Source organism: Diadema antillarum, unplaced genomic scaffold (assembly GCF_040938485.1).
Source record: "Diadema antillarum isolate AM-2024a unplaced genomic scaffold, OU_Dant_1.0 scf00000103, whole genome shotgun sequence".
Taxonomy (NCBI): Eukaryota; Metazoa; Echinodermata; class Echinoidea; order Diadematoida; family Diadematidae; genus Diadema; species Diadema antillarum.
Window position 1 is genome coordinate 3,744,694 of NW_027270992.1, and position 21,883 is coordinate 3,766,576.

A 21,883-nucleotide genomic window follows, 5' to 3' on the forward strand; every position below is an offset into this window, starting at 1 on the left:
TGTATCAAGTTTGGCGGTAACCAATTCTGTAATAGACATCCGTTTCCCGATATGTATACGGATCATTTTGGACGGCAAATTTCTGTTACAGAGAGAAGATTCAATGACCATTAGGAAGGTAACTTTTCTTTTAGCATACCGCAAGACAACAGAAAATCGATACAGGTAGTTGTTAAATTACTGGACTTGCTCCAACATTTTTCTGGCAGGGCCAAAATTTTGACTACGCAGGAACAAGGAGCTAGCTCCTTGGCAGGAACAATGAGAGAGCGCGAGCTGGTGAGATTCTGCTCCGAACTCGAGTAGCGCAGTGGCAGGGCGAATCTTGCATCTTGCACTGCAGTACATGTACTAAGTACTAGTATGTGATCGCTAATCATATGACAAGCTGACTCATGCATAGCGTGGGGGTGTGACAGGAATGCCGCGCGCCATTGGCTGACGCAACAGACGAGCCCCTCTACGCTGAGGCGGAGCATTGACATAATTTGCATACTACAACAAACGTCTCTGAATAACTCGCTTCGAACCGGTTCCAAGCAGATTCTTGAGTCTCGTGGATGCGTCTATACACATGGGATCGATGGCAACGAAATCGCAACATCAACCGGCTACTAGCCGCGGAGGGTATAAATATCGAGGATGCTCGCTGAAGCTTTAGAAAAGCAGAAAACCGGTGACATGCTGGCCCTCCGTGAGAATAGGTAGCACTAGTGCAACGGCTTTCAAAGCCAAAAATTACTGAGTGACTGATTTTCCATCTTCAAGTCGAACTCTCATACTTTGTGTGTGATTTGTCTTTCGCCTCTTCCAGGCGCGCCGTTTCACCGCGATTTCATTTAGACCATTGGTCATCAGTTTTAGAACCGGAAAGGTTTTTAAAGTGATAAATCAACTCATCGCCAAAATGATGCGAATTGCGAGATTGCCTGCCATTGCCGCTCGCAGGAGCAGCCAGAAGTGGGCCAAGGGAGCTATTGGAGCCCGACAAGCCCCAGTTGCCATGCTGGGCAAGGCCCCGGCAACTTCAGCAGTGATTATGACGGACCAGTGCAGAAATCAGCACACCGCTACACCATCTTGTCTGGAGAATACCCGCATTTTGGACAGAATCTACCACAAACACGACAACTTTGCTGACAGGCATCTGGGACCGCGGGAGGAAGACATTCAAGAAATGCTACAAGTGGTCGGGGTTGATGTAAGTGGAAGAAATTTTATTATTTGACGCTTTTTCTCCTGTTCTCATTTATGTCATTTTTTTCTGTTTTTATGCTGTAATATATATATTGTACCTGAAAATGTAGAAATGTGGCTAGTGTTACTGTAGTAAATATTGTTTGCAGCTCAGCGTATCGACCGAATGTTTCTGCGCTGGTTCAGTTTCAGTGGCAGATCCAGAGGGGTCTTTCTTTAGTTAAAACAAACGAAATGAAAAAAATGATATAAAACCAGGAAGTATCAGAAATATTGTTTGCGCCCCCCCCCCCCCAAAAAAAAAAAATAAAATAAAGAATTCCTGGATCCGTCCCTGTATTTCGTATTGGAGCTACATTTATCGTGATTTAGTTATTCAATTTTGTTTCAGGTTCCCCACAACTTTCTTTGCCATCAATTACGATTGTATTGTTGAATATTCTTAATTTTGTTAGTTCAGTTTCTAGTTCAGTTATGAAGACTAATCATCAAGGAGCTAAGGTAGAAGTACTCTATGTCATATAAATTTGGTATATAGCCCGACTGGGCTGTGTGTTGTTAATAAATTTGGATTTGTTTATTACGAAAGAGGAAATTCGTCGTCCGCGATCTGGAATACCGGAATATATACCTAGGTTCCTACAGCCTGGGTCTAGATAAATTCACATTTATTTGTCTGAGGAAAATTTTCAAGTTTGACACGAGACGTTTATATTTACAATGATGCCAAGTAAAAGCTAACCTGTGCTCTATTGAACTTCGAGTAAATTTACTTGGTACAGTGTATCGATAATTTACTCCTTTTTTTTTTAAATAAACACGCACAATCGGACACCCTCCTCGCGGCTCTATTAGGCCCAACAGAGTGTATGTAGCTTTCGCTCGGACTTCAATAATTAACTAGATCAAACACAGTCCCGATTCCCAGTGTTGAAAGAAGCGTATGGAGAGATATCTTCATTATCTTGATACTGAATACGAATCTTGAAATTCGCGACCAAAAAACTTAAGTATAAATACTGGTGTGCAGTTATATTTTCCCCCATATTGAGCAGCCATACTTTGAAAGTTGGTGTGATTTCTTCGTGCGCACGCTTGCACTTGTCCGTGCGTGTTAGCAGGAACGACTAGCTAGCGACTGAGAGAGGTCGACTGTTTACGTTGATCTACACATGTACGGCATTCGCTACCCAGTGCTCGAAGCATGGTTTCTCACGGTGTGCGCTTCGTTCGCGTGCTAACAACGTGACGAACCATGTGCACTGGGGCGTTGAGGCCTTGTTAAATATTCATGAGTGACCGGTTTGCACTGGCGCTCCGCCCCTCTCGTTCTGCCGTTGAGCTATCCCGCCAGCGGAACTATTCATTGTGCCCCACACTCGAAAGCGCGGGTAACATTTTATGTCCTTTTTTTTTCTTGTTCTTCTTCTAACCCATGTTAAATCAAACTATTCGTACTACTCGAATATGTGTCATAGGCCTCAGATGATGTAAGATATCGCCTGTCAAATTTCCGTATGATTCTAATATCGGGATTCACACACACATGCACTAACAAGTCTCAACTTCCGAGTAGAATCTCTTGCTTGCTTGCCGACCTTCCGATACAAGGCCCGATTTGATAAACCCCGTGTAATTAGGAGCCCAGGCCACGCACACGGAGGAAAGCTAAAGTTAACACTGTTAATAAGTGGTATGAACATTCGCTTGATATGAAGTGGCAGATGGTTATTTTTTCTCAGATTGTCACGGAAAAGACTTCGGTAGTATTAATTGTTCCTCGCCCTGTGCTGCGTAGGCCCTGTATTCAATATTCTTGTGGGAGTTATGATATGGTTGCAATTTGTATGTCTTCTCTGACAAAGTCATCCCCGAAGAGGTCAGACAATTCACGCCCTTCCCTCTCTGTTACAGCGCATTGCTTGACCTTATGCCGTAAAAGAAAAGAAAAAGTGAAAACAAAAAGTTGCCGTCTCTGACATACTTCGACGGTTACCCCGCCTGACCTTTGAGCATGCCCTCGGTGAGTGAGGATCACTCTTTGTTATTGTTTTCATTCTGCCTCACGCGCCCATTTTCCCACGCGTACACGACGCGACGTCCTTCTCGCAGTGAGTGACCAAACGCGCACTCTGATTGGCCAGAACGTTTCTCGCGGCTGGCGATTCAGGGCTGTTGTCCTTTGTTTCGTCACAATGACCTCTGGTAGGAGCGCGTTATTTGGGTGGAGTACATGCATTTTGGGTCTGGAGCTTCCTGTTAAAGGGACCTCAGTAAAACGCTGGAATTAATGACCTTGCTAAGAAGCTTTAGGTGATTAGAGCAAGAGGGCATGAGTGGCTTCGTTTCCCTCCAATTTCAACCGTTTTTCCCTCCAAATGCTTGTCGGGGCTCTTGTGTGTGTATGTGCTAGTGTTGCATGAAAAATCAAGGAATAGAATTATGCCATCGTGAATTTAAGAGCTATTTTTCTGAGTATTGACCAAAAAAAAAAAAAAAGAGTGACCTGGATTCCCATTATTGTTTCCTTAATTTGATCCAAGTATAGGGTTTTATGTCTGATCTAGACATGGCCATGTCACAGAATCGAAGCTGCTTATTTGTTGACATGTTTCTCATATTTTAGTGAATGTCCTTAAATTATCTCCCCTGCAGAGCATGGCCGAAATGATTGACAGCACTGTTCCCAGAGAAATCAAACTGAACAAGGAAATGGACCTTGATCCAGCTCAGTGTGAGTATGGAGGCTTGTTAAGGAGTGAAATTAGGCACTTGACTCTACTCTCAAAAAGAAATTAACTGTTATTTCAACTCAACATTTAAATTTATATTGTAAATATATGCAGTATCTATAGCATAGGTGTGTACTTACGAGATCCATATACATGAATTCAAATTTGTATTATTAGAAGGATAGAAACAATTTGCCCTGCAATAATTGATATGGCAACTGAAAAAAACAAAGCACTGTTAGGTCTGTTTATTAAGTTGAGAAAAGACATTAAATTGCAAGAGAGAGACCTTATACTAAATCTTCCATGCTTTTCTTAGTCATGAATATCACTTTTCATGTTGCAGTAACTGAAAAGGGAATGATGCATTACCTTGATATTTTTGTCTCTGATATTCCCACAGGTGAAACTGAGATGCTGGATAAGTTGAAGGACATGGCATCCATGAACAAAGTATGGAGGAGCTACATTGGGCTGGGCTACCACAACTGCCATATTCCCACAGTCATTGTCCGCAACATACTAGAAAACCCTGGCTGGTGAGTACAATCCCTCAAATATCTATTTCTTGGTGGGTTTGCTTCTGGTCTTGTTTCAAACTCTGTGCATGTGTAGCATTTTGTGACAATGAAATTAAGAATTTGAGTTCTGTGGAGTGCAGTAATTGGGGAAGAGGAAGATTAGAAATAGAGGAAATAAGTTTGTATTCTTATAAAATATGTGTTTCAGTGGTGTGGACTACACAATTTCAGGAAGTAGATATAAACTTATTGTCCATTCCCTTCTCTTTGACAGGGTGACCCAGTACACTCCCTACCAAGCAGAAATCTCTCAGGGGCGCATGACCAGCCTCCTCAACTACCAGACCATGGTGGCTGACCTCACTGGTCTGGACATTGCCAACTCATCTTTACTGGACGAAGGCACGGCAGCGGCCGAGGCCATGGGCATGTGCTTTAGGTGAGTCTCCAACATTTTTTTTTTTTTTTTTTTTTGCTTTGAATGAGAATCTGAATTTGGATGGACCTTGTGATAGTCTATGGCACTTAGAAGACTGAAAATTTTGCTTGTTTTAGGAAATGCTGAAGACATGTTTATTCATTGAGTCATGATTCATTCATTCATGATTCATCGTGTATCTGCAAACTTTATTCCATTCGAAGAGGGAATCTTTAGTTATTGGCATTTTCTGAGATAAAGGTGATGCAACATGGATTTTGTGAGAGAAGCAAGTTGCTAATGATTTTCTCTTTTTTTTCTGTGTGTTTCGTAGGCATACCAAGAGGAAGGTGTTCTATGTGGATGAGAAATGCCACCCACACACCATCAAGCTTGTCCAAACCCGTGCAGAGTGAGTATTGTTCGTGCCGTGTATAGTGCTTGCTGTACTTGTATTACCCATTTTTCTTGGGAGCACTGTGTGTATTAATTTGAATTGCACTTGCACTTGCCATTCACCATGTTTAATTTATGAATCTGCACTGTAATAATGACACGATATTCTAAGAGCATTTAAAGGTTTGCGGGCTGTAATTTCTACTCAAGACCAGCGAGTGAGTTCATGGTTTCAATAACCCTATCTACCTGACCAAATATTTCCCATTTCCAAGGGTTACATTTCATTCATCAGGATTTTGTCTTGGGGAAACTTTTTCCTTGCAATTCTTTTGTGTGAACAACCATGCTGTGGAAAGAAGCACCAATTAAGATGTTATGAATTGTTCTTTGAACTTCCAGTCCATATTCATCACCTTGTTTTTACTTCTCATTACCTGATCTTTGCATTTATTAATCAGATATTTTTGCCTCTCTGTCAAAGCATTTATTGTTTTTTCTCTGGCAGATTCATTGCAAAGTTAATGACGGCTGCTGCAGTCAGTGGATTTATTCCTTTATAAATATGAATTTCCCTCTATGTATCCTCCTTTTCAGGACCTTTTGGACATTAAGTTTTATGTACATGTTTTAATTTGTGTCATGGTGGATCATCTATGGGTTATACTAGTATTGATACTTCTTCGAAGCATTCCTTGACATGCTATTCCTCTCTTTTTTCCTTCCTTTTTTTTTTTTTTTGTTATGAGCCCATCTTAACCCTCATCCCATTGGTGTACCCAACCAACTCAAGCTTGAGGACTAATTCTTCTTTTTCTCGCTGCATGCTGTATGCACTCCAGTCCCTTTGCAGCATTTCACGAGCCTTCCACATGAGATCGCCGAGTTTGCCTGCCGTGGAACACTTCCCCATGAAGCTCTGTCACCAATTTAATCCATTCCTTTGGCCACAATGAGATTAAAGTAACCTGTAACATCAAAGTCCCGAACAATGCGGTGGCCTGTTCTTAAAGTGGTGAACTTGACAACTGTGATTGCCTTGCCCACCACCATAAATACTACCATGGCCACTTGCTGATGACTGCATGGTAGGGTGGGGACTCGGAAGACTCGGCCTGACCACCGACATCGGCTTCGCACTACCAGAGACTCAAGACTCCAACCTAGCTGGGGAGGTACATGCAGTAGTGGTTAAAGGATGGAGCGCGATAGAGCGAGTTCGGATCCTGGAGGAGGGGAAGTGTACCAATCCAATCATGGGCTCCTGAAAAGGGACTGGTGACAGCCACCACCCAGGGGGCGTTGTACCCGCAAGTTTAAAGGCCTTAAAAGTCTTAAAGAAAGGTAATGACTGTGACAAGGTGATGTATGTAAGCACACATGTAACCCAACTCAATTCCTCATCCCCCCATTCACATCACTGAAGTGTCACGTTTTTCCTCCCACTAACAGAAAGCATTCACCCATTGCAGACACCGTTACTCAACCTTCCTCCCTCTTATCTTTCATATTTTCCTGCAGGCCCATTGGGGTTGAGGTCAGAGTCCTGCCATACACCAAGATGGACTTCAGCAAGAAGGATGTTGCCGGTGTCTTGTTCCAGTACCCCAACACAGATGGCACCATCAATGACTACACCACCCTTGTGAGGAATGCCAAAGCCAACAAGGTGTGTAATCTGATTGTCCTCCGAAGAAATAGAAGAGAAGAAATCATATTTGGGCATGCATTTAAATATGTTAAAAAATCTTTTAAGGGTATAGCTCTTTGAGTAAACTAGTCAGTCTTGGTGAGATGAATAGAACAGAGTTGTGAACATATTGATTCTAAAAGATTTTGGAGTACAACTGTAGTTGTCCCTCATGTTCATTTGTGCTAACAGAGGTGATGGTTTATGTTATCCACAATCCAGACATTGACAGTTTGTGCCACTGATCTCATGGCCTTGGTCCTCCTTACCCCACCGGGAGAATTTGGGGTGGACATCGCTCTTGGCAACAGCCAGCGCTTTGGCACAGCTCCAGGATATGGTGGACCCCATGCGGCCTTCTTCGCTGTGAAAGACCACCTCAAGAGGCTCATGCCAGGGCGCATTGTTGGTGTCACAAAGTAAGTTCTATGTCCTTTGTCATTTTATGCATAAAGTTTTTGTGGTGGAGTAGGGGATATTGAGACGTCACATCTATAACTTTGGTTGTCCCGATTTTATAACAGCAAACGAGACATTACATTATGTATCAATAATAGCATACACTTCTGAATTTTATCCTCTTCTGACTGACCTGTTGTACTATGTTGAAGCAAGTGTAATTGTTTTAAGTTGATTACTTTGATTGCGAAGTGTAAAATGGACAATGGGAATTGATTGTAAGCAATCTTGTTTTCGTGAATTTCTGCAACACAGGGACTCGGCTGGAAACCCAGCACTGCGGCTGTCGCTTCAAACTCGTGAGCAGCACATCAGGAGAGAGAAGGCCACTAGCAATATTTGCACTGCACAGGTAAGACTTCTGTGGCAATGTCAGTCCATGATGGAACAAAAATTAATTAATAGCAACATATAGATAGTTGAGATTACAGTTTTGGGAGGGGTTAGGAGCAAGATTTTTTGTACAGGGCTACATAGTGCTAGGCACTCATTTAGTTCCTGTAGCCTGCTTTGTCCCTTTCTAATCCTTATGGCTTTGGCAAGTTTGCAGTAACTTTTGCTTGATTCATGCCCAGAAAGGTGTAGACACGTACACATATTTATAATCAAGACCTTTCTTCAAAAAGGATTCACTTGAATGCATCGCAGATCTGACCATTGCTAACAATTTTGACAACAATCTGCTGTTATGTTGATGTTTTTCCATGTAGGCCTTGCTGGCTAACATGTCCGCCATGTATGCAGTCTACCATGGACCCAAGGGGCTGCGTCATATTGCCAGGCGGATCCATCTGGCCACGGTCATCCTGGCTCAAGGGATCAAGAACCGGGGACTGGAGCTGGTCAATCAGGACCAGTTCTTCGACACACTTAAGGTCCAGTGCAATGGCCAGCGCGTGGGCATCCTGCAGAGGGCGGCGGAGAAGGAGATCAACTTCCGGGTCTTTGACGATGGATGCATCGGCATCGCTCTGGACGAGACTGTGGAAGAGAAGGACCTCAACGACCTCCTCTGGGTCATGGGAAGCAGCCAGACTGCAGTAAGTTGATTCTCTGATTAATAGGCTGTCCTGCTTCTGGAAGAGTCTTTCAATGCAAAGAGGAATTTTATCCTGCTTGTACATGTATATACTCGTCATAAGTGTTCCTGCCCAGTAAGTGACTGATGATCAAAGATGCTGATGGATTTGTCTCTATGCTTCTTCCAATGTAGGCTGATGTTGCCAAAGAGATTGCTCAGGAACCACCCTCCACCGGTGTGATTGACGGGCAATTTTCAAGGCGATCAGAGATCCTCTCACATCCGGTATTCAACACCTACCAGTCGGAGACCTCTATCGTCCGCTACATGAAGGAGCTAGAGAACAAGGATCTCTCTCTGGTTCACTCTATGATTCCACTTGGCTCTTGCACCATGAAACTCAACAGTACTTCAGAGCTCATCGTGAGTATTCATGTTGACTGGGACTATAAATCTTCATCCTTTTCTTTGAGTGGGTTACATACAATATATGATGATTGGCCACAACATGTTCCGTGTTTTTCATTTTGTACAAGCAAATTGCTGATGCCCAAAAGTTAGGTTGATTGTCAATTGAAATGTAGATCAGCATGTTGAGGCAAACTGGTCATATGTTAACCCCTCTACCAGCTTGGCTTCTTATTAGTGGTATAGCTTCATTTGAAACTCCACCTCTTCATCTGTAATCTCAAACATAGCTTGTGATTGAAGAGCTAGTTGGGTATAGACATTGATCTCTTTTAATTCAAGTGAGTTCTTTTTTTAGTGTAAGAAAAAAATTGATGCTGACCATGTCTCGCAAACATTCATTTTTCAGCCCGTCACTTGGCCGGAGTTCAGCTCCCTCCACCCCTTCGCCCCCATTGACCAGGCCAAAGGGTACCAGGAGATGTTTGAGCACCTTGAGAGAGACCTCTGTGAGATCACTGGCTATGACAAGTTCTCCTTCCAGCCCAACAGTGGTGCCCAGGGCGAGTATGCAGGCCTGATGGCCATCCGGGCCTACCAGCAGAGCAGGGACCAAGGTCATCGGAAGATTTGCCTGATTCCGACCTCTGCACATGGCACCAATCCTGCTAGTGCGCACATGGCTGGCATGGATGTCAAGCCAGTCAAGGTGAACAATGCCGGCAGCATCGATCTGCTCGACCTCAAGAACCAGGCTGACAAGCATCGTGACAACCTTGCTGCCATCATGGTCACCTACCCGTCCACCAACGGCATCTTTGAGGAGGGCATCAGCGAGCTCTGCGACATGATTCACGAATACGGTGGCCAGGTGTACCTCGATGGTGCCAACCTGAATGCCCAGGTGGGCCTCTGCCGGCCTGGCGACTACGGCTCAGATGTATCCCATCTCAACCTACACAAGACATTCTGCATCCCACACGGTGGTGGTGGACCCGGCATGGGACCCATTGGAGTGTAAGTTGTAATAATGAATTTCATCTTCTCTTCTTATTATTCTTTGATTTTTTTTTTTGGGGGGGGGTGGTTAGCAATGATTTGAAGACAAGGGACATCAGCCCACTGCTACTTCAATGTGTGCCAGCAAGTTCATTTATGTTAAGTTTGTTTTTTTGGCTTAAGGAGGAAATATTCAAAATTTTAATCACATAACAGTTATGTCCTTCACAATTGAATATTTCTTGCACAGCATTTGCCCTATCTGATAGAAGAATTCAAATATAATGATCTGTTTCTTCTTCATTTCTCATTCCAGTAAGGCGCACCTTGCCCCCTTCCTCCCGTCTCACTCCATTGTGGACATGCCCGGAGCCACCCAGCAGGCCTTTGGATCCGTCAGCGCTGCGCCATGGGGATCTAGCTCCATCCTACCCATCTCCTACGCATACATCAAGATGATGGGTGCAAGCGGTCTGCGAAAGGCATCTGAAGTGGCCATCCTGAATGCCAACTACATGATGAAGAGACTGGAGAATGCCTACCCCATCCTCTACCGGGGAACACACGGTAAGAATCCATTGTCTGCATTTATGTGTGCATCTGATACCCCTCCTGTTCTTTCTTTGTTGGTCTAGCTTAATAAAGTAACTCAAATAACTTTTGTAAATACAGTTGCTGCATGTATGAATCTCATTGTAAAGATGTACTGGATTTAGTTCATTGTGAAGTCGTGTAAATCGGGACTGTCAAAACCTAGTTTGCTGCAACTTACTCATTCCACTTTTTGACCTCTTTGAACAGGCTTTGTGGCCCACGAGTTCATCCTGGACACACGGGTCTTCAAGAGCGACGGTATCGAAGCGATGGACATCTCCAAGCGGCTGCAAGACTTTGGCTTCCACGCTCCCACGGTGTCGTGGCCGGTCACAAACACGCTGATGGTTGAACCAACGGAGAGCGAGGACAAAGCTGAGCTGGACAGATACTGTGATGCCCTGCTTTGTAAGTACTGTATGCCAAAAATCTGTTGACTCTGCAATTAGGAAAGCAAGTTGCACCTAATCTTCATGGAATAAAGAACTAAACTAAATCCATTTCCTGCAAAATTCTGAACGACCTAGTGACACTGTATATAATCAGGCAGTATGCTATGAGCTTACAAATTTTCCTCAGCTGTTGGTACTTAATGAGGCCAGTAATATTGTAGAGCAAAATTTAGAATGAATACAAAGAATGCTTTGATATTCGTGGCCCTGCATCTAGCTGTGGAAGAATACATCCTAATTGATGGTCTTCTCTCTCAATTCCCTGCAGTCATCCGTGACGAGATTCAGGACATCCAAGATGGTCGCATCGAGGCCAAGGATAGCCCCATCAAGCACGCCCCTCACACCGCAGCTGTTGTCATGTCCTCAAAGTGGGACCGTGCCTACTCACGGGAACAGGCAGCCTTTGCACTGGTGAGTTTTTTCAAGGAAGAAAAAAAAAGAAGATGGGGAGTGGAGGAAACATAAACTGTTGATCTAATTTGCCCTGTTCATATTGTTATGCATCTCCAATTGACCTCCTAAGTTATTCCAAAGCATTGCCCACAAACAAAAATCATGAACAGTGGAAATTCCACCATAAATTTCTGTGGTGATAAAGTGAATGACTATGTTCAATTCATATGCTAAAATTGCAGAGATTAGTGAGAGTGAAATTACGATGAAAAGCCTGCCATCCTCCGCTGAATCACACAAGATTGCACTCACAAGATTGTCTCTTGTTTTCTCTGTCTGCAGCCCTTTGTCCGGCCAGAGACCAAATTCTGGCCCACAGTAGGAAGAGTCAACGATGTGTACGGCGACCAAAATCTCAAGTGCAGCTGTCCACCAGTTGAGGCCTACTCGTCCGACTCTGATGCTGAACCTCTCTACCAGCAGGCGTGAGAATCGTGCCTTGGTGACTTCTTTCTTTGGAGGACTTTCAAAATATGCAACAGTATTCTCTGAGGTTGTAGCTGGAAGATGTGGTGCAGAGTGAACTTTTTGCGAAATGACTCTTGGAAGATTGTGGGAATCCTCACATTGGACAGAATAATTTTTTGAAAGGACAAGCTGTTTTCTGCCAACCAGGATTGCCAAGTGACCCCAGAGATCAGTTCTCAGAGTAATTCTATGCTGGAGAGATGCCAGATTTACAGTAATTGGGTAAAATGCTAGGACAGAAAGCAAAAGCATGCTGTAGTTGACGAAAAACTGTTTCGTACAATCATCACTCTCACCATGAAGCGAAATCATAACACTTTTTTCCCTTTTTTTTTTTGTTTATTTCAGTGCAATGTTAGTTGACAAAAATTGATACTTCGTATAATGTGAATTTCTACTGTGGTTGCCAAATGATATCAAACTCTAATTACTTTGTGACTTTTTTTTTTCTGCATGAGTTGTATCTGCAAGCGATGGTAACTTCAGTGAAACTACTTCAGTTTTTCATTTTGGTAAAGCCACAGTTGATACCACTTCTATTCATGACTGTGGCTTCATTGTAAACTTGTGTTTCTGTGAGTGTTTTGTATTTTATGCTGTCATGGATTGTGTGATTTCAAGCAAACAAAAAATAAGAAATTGGCATGTACAATGGCAATTTCTGAATTGCCACGATGTGTGTCAGAATGTTAACAGACAATGCGTGAGGCGTGGTATGCTGTTTGTGAGATTAATTTTATCATTCCAGTTGTGAATTTCTTGAACAGTTCAAACTTCATGTATTTCTCTTGTTTTAAAAGAGCAATGTTACTTTTGGTAATTTGTTTACCATCTATATTGAACTGTAACAGACTAAGGTTAAAGGTGTTGTAGGATATTTGCTAGCCATTGCAGCATCAACAACAGAAGTATTTTGTCTTTTTTTGTTTGGAGTATTTTAAATGGATTATAAGTTCCAATGTATTCAACTGCAGTTTTTTTTTATTTGTTGTGTTTTGGCAACAGACTTAACAATTATGAAGCAAAAAAAACGGGAGATTATTTTTATATTTTTATACAAGTTATGTATTTTGAGCGATATTGGGTGTGGAAGTGATTTTGTTAAAGTTGTTTTATAGAGAGTAATCTTGTGGTAACAAGCTGGTTATTATTCTATTTATTTCCATATTTATGTGTAGTTAATCAGCTTTGTTAAAGGTGTTGTGTGCTCAAATAGTTTTTTTTTTCTTTTTTAAGTTCTGTGTCATGAAAGTTATTTGTGAATTTGTTCATCTGTGTAATATAAATGTAAAGGTAAATATACATATGTAAATTTGATAAACTTGTAATATACATGCCAAAAAGATATTTATGTACATAATTGGATTCAAGACTTTCTTGTCTTGCTTTGTAAAGTACGAAGTTTAATAAAAAAAAAATGAATCCTAAGAACATTTTGCTGCAGTGTTCTATATTTGAGGGAGTGTTAAGGTTTTGCAGTACAATCCACAATGTGGGTCAAATATTTAAACAAGAGAAGTGAGTAAAATGACTCGAGAATGTGAGTGGTGGTGCTACATTGAGGAAAGATCACACTTAACTACAGTCAACCTCGCATAAGTCGACATAATCGGGACTGAGCAAAACACGTCGACTTACGCGAATGTCGACTTACGCGTAAGTCGACATTTTGTCGACTTATAAATGAAAATTAATTTCCCCTGTACAGAGTAAGATTTGGATCACGATGCGGATCGCTACCCATATCTTACTCCTTTTGCCGCCAAAACATGCCTACTGACATGAGCAACAATAATGTTTTAGTTCATGCATAAATCTTGCGCGGGTTAGTAACAACGCACAATTCCCAAATCTCTAGAGAGATTTTGAGAGAGCGGGATCGGAAACCTAGGCCCGTTTCTAGACACTTAACGTTTTAAACTTGATTTGAAATATCAAAGGCAAATTCCCCAAAATTGCATTAAACTTTGCGATTTAAATTCAAGTGCGTTGCTGGGAAGATATGCGTGTGATTTCGCATGATTTGTTCTGCTTAAATTTGTATTGCCATACTCTGTAAATGAATAAGATTGTTCTCGCGCTCCGATTCGCAACATTACCGCTCTGTACGCGTGCCTGTCTGAAATAAAAAGAAGAAGAAAAGTTTGTTCATCCGAAAACATTTTTCGGACTACTATAATCTTCGTAAAAACAAACCTCATATTGTCGGACTAATTTAACTTTGGACTGAGATTTAAAACTTCGGCATAGCGAACTTTAACAATAATTCGTCATCATTGTTTTCATTGACATTTTGTGAAGCAGCATGCGTTTCGGTAGTTTGAAACGTGTAAATGTTGCGATGTCTTTCCCCTGCAAGTGCAGACTAAGTTCGGTCACGGCGAAAGTTCCGTTACGAAATAAAAAATAAAGCGAGCCTTTTCAACAATAACGCACTTCCGTACAATTTCATGCATTTAAACGCAGTTTCTAGTTTCGGACAAGAACCGCAAGTCTTTTCTGCAACGCTCTTGCGTTTTAAAAACAGCGTTGCTTGTGATTTGACGGACTTGCATTTGATTTTTAGAGTTGCGTTCAAACGCAAATGAGCTTAAATTTCATACAATTTTCAAGTTTTGTGTTATTATCAAACGCAAGTCTTTTCAGCGTTCCGTGTGATTTGATGGACTTGTATTTGATTTTCAGAATTGCGTCTAATTTTTAATTTTGCTTACGATAAGTCTTTTAAACAATAACACACTTCCGTAGATGTTTAGAGATGCGTTTAAACGCAATTTCTTATACGTTGTAGTTTCGTACAAAAACCGCAAGTCTTTTCTGCAACGCTCTTGCGTTTTAAAAACAGCGTTGCTTGTGATTTGACGGACTTGCATTTGATTTTTAGAGTTGCATTTAAACGCAATTGAGCTTAAATTTCATACAATTTTCAAGTTTTGTGTTATTATCAAACGCAAGTCTTTTCAGCGTTCCGTGTGATTTGATGGATTTCCATTTGATTTTTAGAGTTGCATTTAATTTGTAATTTTGTTTACGAAATAGAAAATAATGCAAGTCTTTTAAACAATAACACACTTCCGTAGATGTTTAAAGATGCGTTTAAACGCAATTTCTTATACGTTGTAGTTTCGTACAAAAACCGTAAGTCTTCTCTGCAACGCACTTGCGTTTAAATACAGCGTTACGTGATTTGATGGACTTGCATTTGATTTTTAGAGTTGCGTTTAAACGCAATTGAGTTAAAAAAAGTTCCCAGCAATTTTCTAGTATCGTGTGATTATCAAACGCAAGTCTTTCAGCGTTCCGTGTGATTTGATGGATTTCCATTTGATTTTTAGAGTTGCATTTAATTTGTAATTTTGTTTACGAAATAGAAAATAATGCAAGTCTTTTAAACAATAACACACTTCCGTAGATGTTTAGAGACGCGTTTAAACGCAATTTCTTAGTTTCGTACAAAAACCGCAAGTCTTCTCTGCAACGCACTTGCGTTTAAATACAGCGTTACGTGTGATATGATGGACTTGCATTTGATTTTTAGAGTTGTGTTTAAACGCAATTGAGTTAAAAAAAGTTCCCTACAATTTTCTAGTTTCGTATGATTATCAAACGCAAGTCTTTCAGCGTTCCGTGCGATTTGATGGACTTGCATTTGATTTTTAGTGTTGCGTTTAAACGCAATTGAGTTTAAGTTTCCTACAATTTTCTAGTTTCGTGTGATTATCAAACGTAAGTCTTTTCAGCGTGCCATTGATTTGATGGACTTGCATTTGATTTTCAGAGTTGCGTTTAATTTTTAATTTTGCTTACGAAATGAAAAAAGTAATGCAAGTCTTTTCAACAATAACGCACTTCCGTAGATATAGAGATTTATTTAAACGCAGTTTCTAGTTTCGTACAAAAACCGCAAGTCTTCTCTGCAACACTCTTGCGTTTAAATACATCGTTGCGTGTGATTTGATGGACTTGCATTTGAATTTTTGAGTTGCATTATGCAATTAGTTGCATTGTAATAAATCTTTTTAGAAAGGGCCCTGGCTTTAATAGCGCTTCGGAATAATCAACGTTAGAATATACGGATTTACAAAAACACCTATTTCATGTTCGGATAATGAATACCTACTGGGACATATAAGTGTGCAAAATTTGTGCGTTTTGAGAAAACGAGAGGGAGAAAAGGGGTAAGGTGAACTGTCTTGGGTACTACATGTCATGCTCCAGTGTAAATGAGTGTAGGCCTATGTCCTTTTTATATTCTGGCATACAAGACAATGGACGCATGGCGCGAACGCTACCGCGCCGTACACTAGTGAATTACCGAGTAGAAACGCAGCGAATCGGAGCAGGCAAACAATTCTTTTTCAGAGAATGGCGATAAGATTTTGAGCGAAAAATTATGTCGACTTAGACGAGGGAATTAACACGTATTTCAGCTCAGTTGGCACTGAATCAGGTCGACTTACGCGAGTTGTCGACTTACAAATGTCGACTAAGACGAGGAAATTTTTAAGGAATAACAAAGGCAAAAATCGGGACTTTTTTATTGTGTCGACTTAAGCGAGTTGTCGACTTATGCGATGTCGACTTAGGCGAGGTCTACTGTATATACAAATGTAGGCCTACAGTCACTATGCAGATGCAGGATGCGATGATGTCACAATTACACTGTTGCGCATCCTACAGTGAGAAGCAGCGCACGATGTCACGGAAATATCTTTGTTACATCATTTCACACATAGTGTACTACCGTTCCGAAGTTTTCCAAATTATAACCATCAAGTGTCAAACATTCAAACATTAGGGAGTACAATTGTACATGTAGTTGAAAGTACAATGTACAGTTGTACATATGTAGTCCGGCCAATCTCTTTCAACCAATTGCTAGAGGATCAGTTACAACATTGTACATGTATTAGGTGTACGTGTACTCCGAAATAGGGAATTCCCAGATCTTTTGAATGATACATTTTGTACAAATGTACCTACAAATGTATTTTCTTAATTGAACTGCTTCTAAGATACGTTTAGAAACGTTAAGGCAAGGACGTATTTTTGGTGTAGGGCAAACATTCTTCACGTCTTCTTGTGAACCTACGTTGAGTGTTCTTGTGATGTACACGAAAACAAATTTATTTTTCTCAATGGGATTCTCCTCTGACATTACCACTATATGCATGGAATACAGTAGTTTGGGTTGAAATGGGGCTTCAGGTTTCCAACTTTCTTGTGAGAAACCTCTCATGAAATATAACGAGAGTGCATATGTACAATGTAATTCTGAGAGAGATTCAAAGTTTACTTGCCGAAAATTGGTTTTGAAATGGCCAAGATAATATCCAAAAACAAACATATCCTAATAAAAGGCGGGACCCATCGTTAGGATCGCTTTGTTCTACTTTGTGTGTGTGTGTGTGTGTGTGTGTGTGTGTGTGTTTATCTCGGCCATTTCAAAACCAATTTTCATTAAATAAACTTTGAGTTCCTCTTAGAATTGTATGCTCTAACATTTCAGAAGTGGTTTCGTAGAGTATCTCACAAAAAGTTAAAAGCTCAGTTCTCATTTCAACTGATACATGTACGTACCAGTACACTTTACTATACAGTCCAATCTAGTAAGGAACAGGACGTAGCCTACTTCAGGGGTTGTCCGATTTTCATCTAAAAGGGCCGGGGGGGGGGGGGCGGAATCCGCCCCCCCCCCCCCCCATCCTGACGTTTCGCGCTATAATTCCGTAACGCGAGGAGGCCTCGTCGCGAGGCTTCTTGACTTTACTTGTTCAAGTCTCGCGCAGCTTTTGAGACCAAATTTGCAACATCCGCGCGTACTTTTGCGAAGCCACGCCCATTTTTGTAAAGGAATGTCGCCCCAAAACAGGCACAATTTTGTGATTTTGTGTACATTTCCTATGGAAAACAGTGCTCTGTCATGAAAGTCATAAAAACCTGATGATTTTTACAATTAATCACTTTCATTGATTAATTTTGCGCTAATTATGGTAGAAAAGTGGTAAGAGATCATTTCCGATAAAAAAACAAAGAAAAAACAAAAGTTGAAAAACAAGGAAATACATAAGAAATTCTGAAAACAATAAAATACATAAGAATTGAAATGGGTTTTGGAAGTTTTTGTGATGTACAATTGTTGAATATGCTAAAAACAGATTTACAGATCAAAAATTAGACTCTCAATGTTTTTAATTAGGCTAAAATATGATCTTGAGCTTAATTTGCATAATTAATTAATTGAAATTTGAAAATGATTGTTTCAAAAAATCTTATGACACAATCTTGTAGATTATGACGTGGGTCTCGTGCACGCAAAATTTCATCGCGATCACACCACCGATGGCCGAGATCTCGGGGGGGGGGGGGTGGAATCCATCCCCCCCCCCCCTCCCCCAGTCTGAGCATAGCCAAAAAAGCCCGGCCCTTTTAGGGTTAAAGGGATGGTAAAGTATTGGTAGAGATGAGAACTGGGCTTTTAAGTTTTTGCGAGATACCAAGAAAACACCTGTGAAATAGTATAAAGCATACCATTTTAAGAGGAAGTTTATTAGATGAAAATTGGGTTTGGAATGACTGAAACATCAGAAAATAATGTAAAACAAAGCGATCGTAATAAAATGTGGATCCACACTTTAGTAGAATCGCTCTGCTTTGGATATCTCAGCCATTTCAAAACCAATTTTCATCAAATAAACGTTGAATTCCTCATGGAATTACATGCTCTTTAATATTTTATAAGAGGTTTCTCATCTCACCAAATAATGTTAGAAACCTGACATTAGGTCTCAACCAAAACTATACAATCCCTTTAATCGCGTCTTTTTTATTCTATCTTTCTTAGCTAGGTCAATCCACGAGTGCTACAATAGTATGCCGGGAAAACTTCCCAATGTCAACCAAAACTATTTAACCAATTTGCATTCAATTTTCACCCGTTCCTATTTGCGTTGTTTCTATTTATAACAAGGTTGAGTAATGTCTTTTGTGAAAAACAAAACAAATTAAAAAAAACTTATATTCTCAGGGTTTAACGGGGATGGCTAGTAACTGATCAGTGGGAATCAGTGGGAATCCTGGGGGATGATTGTTCCAATCCGGGCCGTTAACTGTCGCCCCGTCACTGTACCGGCATGCTAACCTGGAAACATTAAACTGCACATTACTGGAATATGAGACCATTCTGAAGCAAATAATTTCCACACAACAATAGATATGTACTCTTTAATGAATCCCACAAGGATTGGAAGAATCATCCCCCAGCATTCCCACTGATTCCCACTGATCAGTTACTAGCCATCCCCTTTAACTATCCGTTAACACAAACTTTTTAATGGAGTGCCAGGAGTGTCTTTTGTTTAAAAGAAAAACAAATTTAAAGGGGATGGCTAGTAACTGATCAGTGGGAATAAGTGGGAATGCTGGGGATGATTGTTCCAATTCTTGTGGGATTCATTTTAAGAGTACATTATACAATGTATATCTATTGTGTGAAAACTGTTTGCTACAGAACGGTCTCTTATTCAAATAATGTGCAGTTTAATGCCCCGTCACTGTACAGGCATGCTAACCTGGAAACATTAAACTGCACATTACTTGAATGTGAGACCATTCTGAAGCAAACAAATTCCACACAACAATAGATATATAATGTACTCTTAAATGAATCCCACAAGGATTGGAACAATCACCCCCCCCCCCCAGCATTCCCACTGATTCCCACTGATCAGTTCCTAGCCATACCCTTCAACTGGAAAACTGAGAGCAAGCCTACAAACGCAGAATTGACAAACTTTACAGGGTTCAACACGGACTCAAACGCACTTTAGTGTATTGTGTTCCTGGTTCTAAATCTGGCCCTTGTGGCTACATTGTATGTAGATTTTGATATTTTCCTTAAAAATCATGTAACGCAGTTCCATCTGGTTTTAAACGAGATGGTACACATTGATATTATCAATAAGTGTTTTCGTAGTCTCGATTTTGCGCATGTCGATAACTTATCTGTGTACCGTTGCACTTGAAAGAAATCAGTAGAGTTGATTGCTATACTCAAGAAACAAACTGAGTTATGATCAGCCACCACGGGGCATACAAAGGCAATGTTCCGCGTTGAAATCAAAGTATGTCGTTTCATCAAACATACTGTGTAAGCACAATATCTCTTTGTAGAGGTAAATTATTGCCGCAGAGAAGATAAGAGGTAAACTGATTCTGATAATTCAAAACCATCTGTCTACAACTATTATATACAATTTGATTTATATGACAGCTTTACAATCTTGTATAATGAATACAATGTACTGTATTTACCATTAAAAAGCATACCACGGAACGCCCAGCTACGTGAACAGACGCACAATAATTCGAAAGTATAAAAAGCTGAAATTAGCAGGGATCCTTAAAATTTTCACTTTTTTTCATCATAATCCGTCATATAGCTTTTTTTCGATTAAAAGAATTATTTATAGGTGTTATATACATGTACACGTATTTTCTTTTATCGCAGTTGGTTGGTTTGGCGTAAGTATAACGACTGAGTTTTCTATAATCAGGCTTTTGAATGTTACATATACAACATTACTTCTTGACCGTTCTTGGTATGGCAGGAGATGATATAGGCCTAGAGGCAACCAAGGAGGTTGACCCCTGACGCAGCAAAGCGACACTAGTTATAATGAATCATAAATATATGCCTATGAATATTTCTCTTGCTTATAATAAATACCTGGTAAAGAGCAGTTTGATCCGTCTGCTCATTTCAAATACATTTTACAGTTCCTGGAAAGCAGATTGTACGTATGATTGATGTGTCTGGCATTTTTGTGTAGGTTTTTTTGTGGCTGTTAGGAACAGCCAAATGGAATAATGTCGGTCTATTGCACTAAAAGCGCTGCTATACTTTGACAACAGCTTGCTTCGACTTGGCGAAACAGACAGTGCTGTTTGCGCACAGGGCAAACCAACCCAAAATGTCGCCTGTAGAGGGTTTGGATTGGGCAAATAGGGGGTGTGCGTGCCGTGGGTCTGGTGTCTCGCTTGGCTCCTATCCAGGCGCTGCTATCAACCTGTCCGCGATGAATATTAGATTATGCAAATCAAAATCATAAGCACCGCCCATCATACGTACAAAGTAGTTACGCACCTCTCTGGATCAAGATTTTATGATAGCATCTGCGATATGTACGTACGTGTTGCCCCGGCGAGAGGCTGTTCTCAAATAGGTGATTCAATTGTGTCACACCCGTACTTTGAAAAGCTGCATGGATGATATAGTTAGACGCGGGAAAGTGTTGTTTGTTTGTTTGTTTTTGTTTTATTTTACATGTTGATTTAGTTTCTTTGGATGTAAACCGACTTACCTTCTGAGCCAGTAAGTGCAAGATCTCCGTCAAGAACCTCGCCTCCCATTTTCTTCACTAAATCAATTTGAATTTCAGTTGCAATTACCACATGCTAAAAATAAGAAGTTAATTCACCTACACATGATATTGCACATCACGTTTACAGGCATAACAGAAGAAAGAGACAAAAAATACCTGCATATAGCACCTCCCATGTATACGAACACAATGATTTGTTATTATCAACTCCCATCTCTCACACAATTACTCATGGTGGGGAAAATGGCACAGATTTTCAAGATGGTCTCGATTATTCCGTGGATTCATATTCATTCAGTTACCTATGTCGAACCCGGATGTCGAGTATGACTTCAGAGATGTGTAATGGATTACAGAGAAGTGACGGGAATTAACGCGCTGAAGGAATAAGTAGATTTACCGTGCGGTCTATAAGATTATGTCAGAGATAAATGATTAATTCTCCCCTCACCTCCGGCCTCTTGACCCCCCCCCCCCCCCTCCCTTTCCATATCAATAAGTGATTCAATATTCAAATAGTTACGTTTTCCATTGCGAAAACTCGTTTCGATTTCATTCAAGTTTTGTAGTTTCTCATCCAATTTATAATGTTTGTTACACTTTTCGTCGTTATGTTGCTTGCCCTGCCAGGGCGTAGATGCTAATTGTTGTATAACATATATCTTTTGTGTCTTTTTAAAGACGAGAAT

At 40.7% G+C, this 21,883-nt stretch overlaps 1 protein-coding gene across 1 annotated transcript; it reads left to right on the top strand.

Moving 5' to 3' along the window:
- Positions 1–604: 604 nt before the first annotated feature.
- LOC139719069 (glycine dehydrogenase (decarboxylating), mitochondrial-like) lies at positions 605–13,112 on the top strand. The gene is made up of 15 exons (XM_071630510.1): positions 605–1,201; positions 3,853–3,931; positions 4,333–4,468; positions 4,725–4,889; positions 5,203–5,280; positions 6,786–6,933; positions 7,177–7,373; positions 7,669–7,765; positions 8,124–8,453; positions 8,627–8,857; positions 9,252–9,859; positions 10,158–10,408; positions 10,643–10,843; positions 11,156–11,301; positions 11,626–13,112. The coding sequence occupies exons 1-15, from the start codon at positions 908–910 to the stop codon at positions 11,770–11,772; spliced, it is 3,108 nt and encodes a 1,035-aa protein (XP_071486611.1). The 5' UTR covers positions 605–907; the 3' UTR covers positions 11,773–13,112.
- Positions 13,113–21,883: the final 8,771 nt, after the last annotated feature.

Bases quoted from the DNA above. Each gene is read 5' to 3' on its own strand.
- LOC139719069 (XM_071630510.1), top strand. From the start codon at position 908: ATGATGCGAATTGCGAGATTGCCTGCCATTGCCGCTCGCAGGAGCAGC. The intron at 3,932-4,332 runs GTGAGTATGGAG...ATATTCCCACAG, and splicing joins GGACCTTGATCCAGCTCAGT to GTGAAACTGAGATGCTGGAT. The intron at 8,858-9,251 runs GTGAGTATTCAT...TTCATTTTTCAG, and splicing joins ACAGTACTTCAGAGCTCATC to CCCGTCACTTGGCCGGAGTT.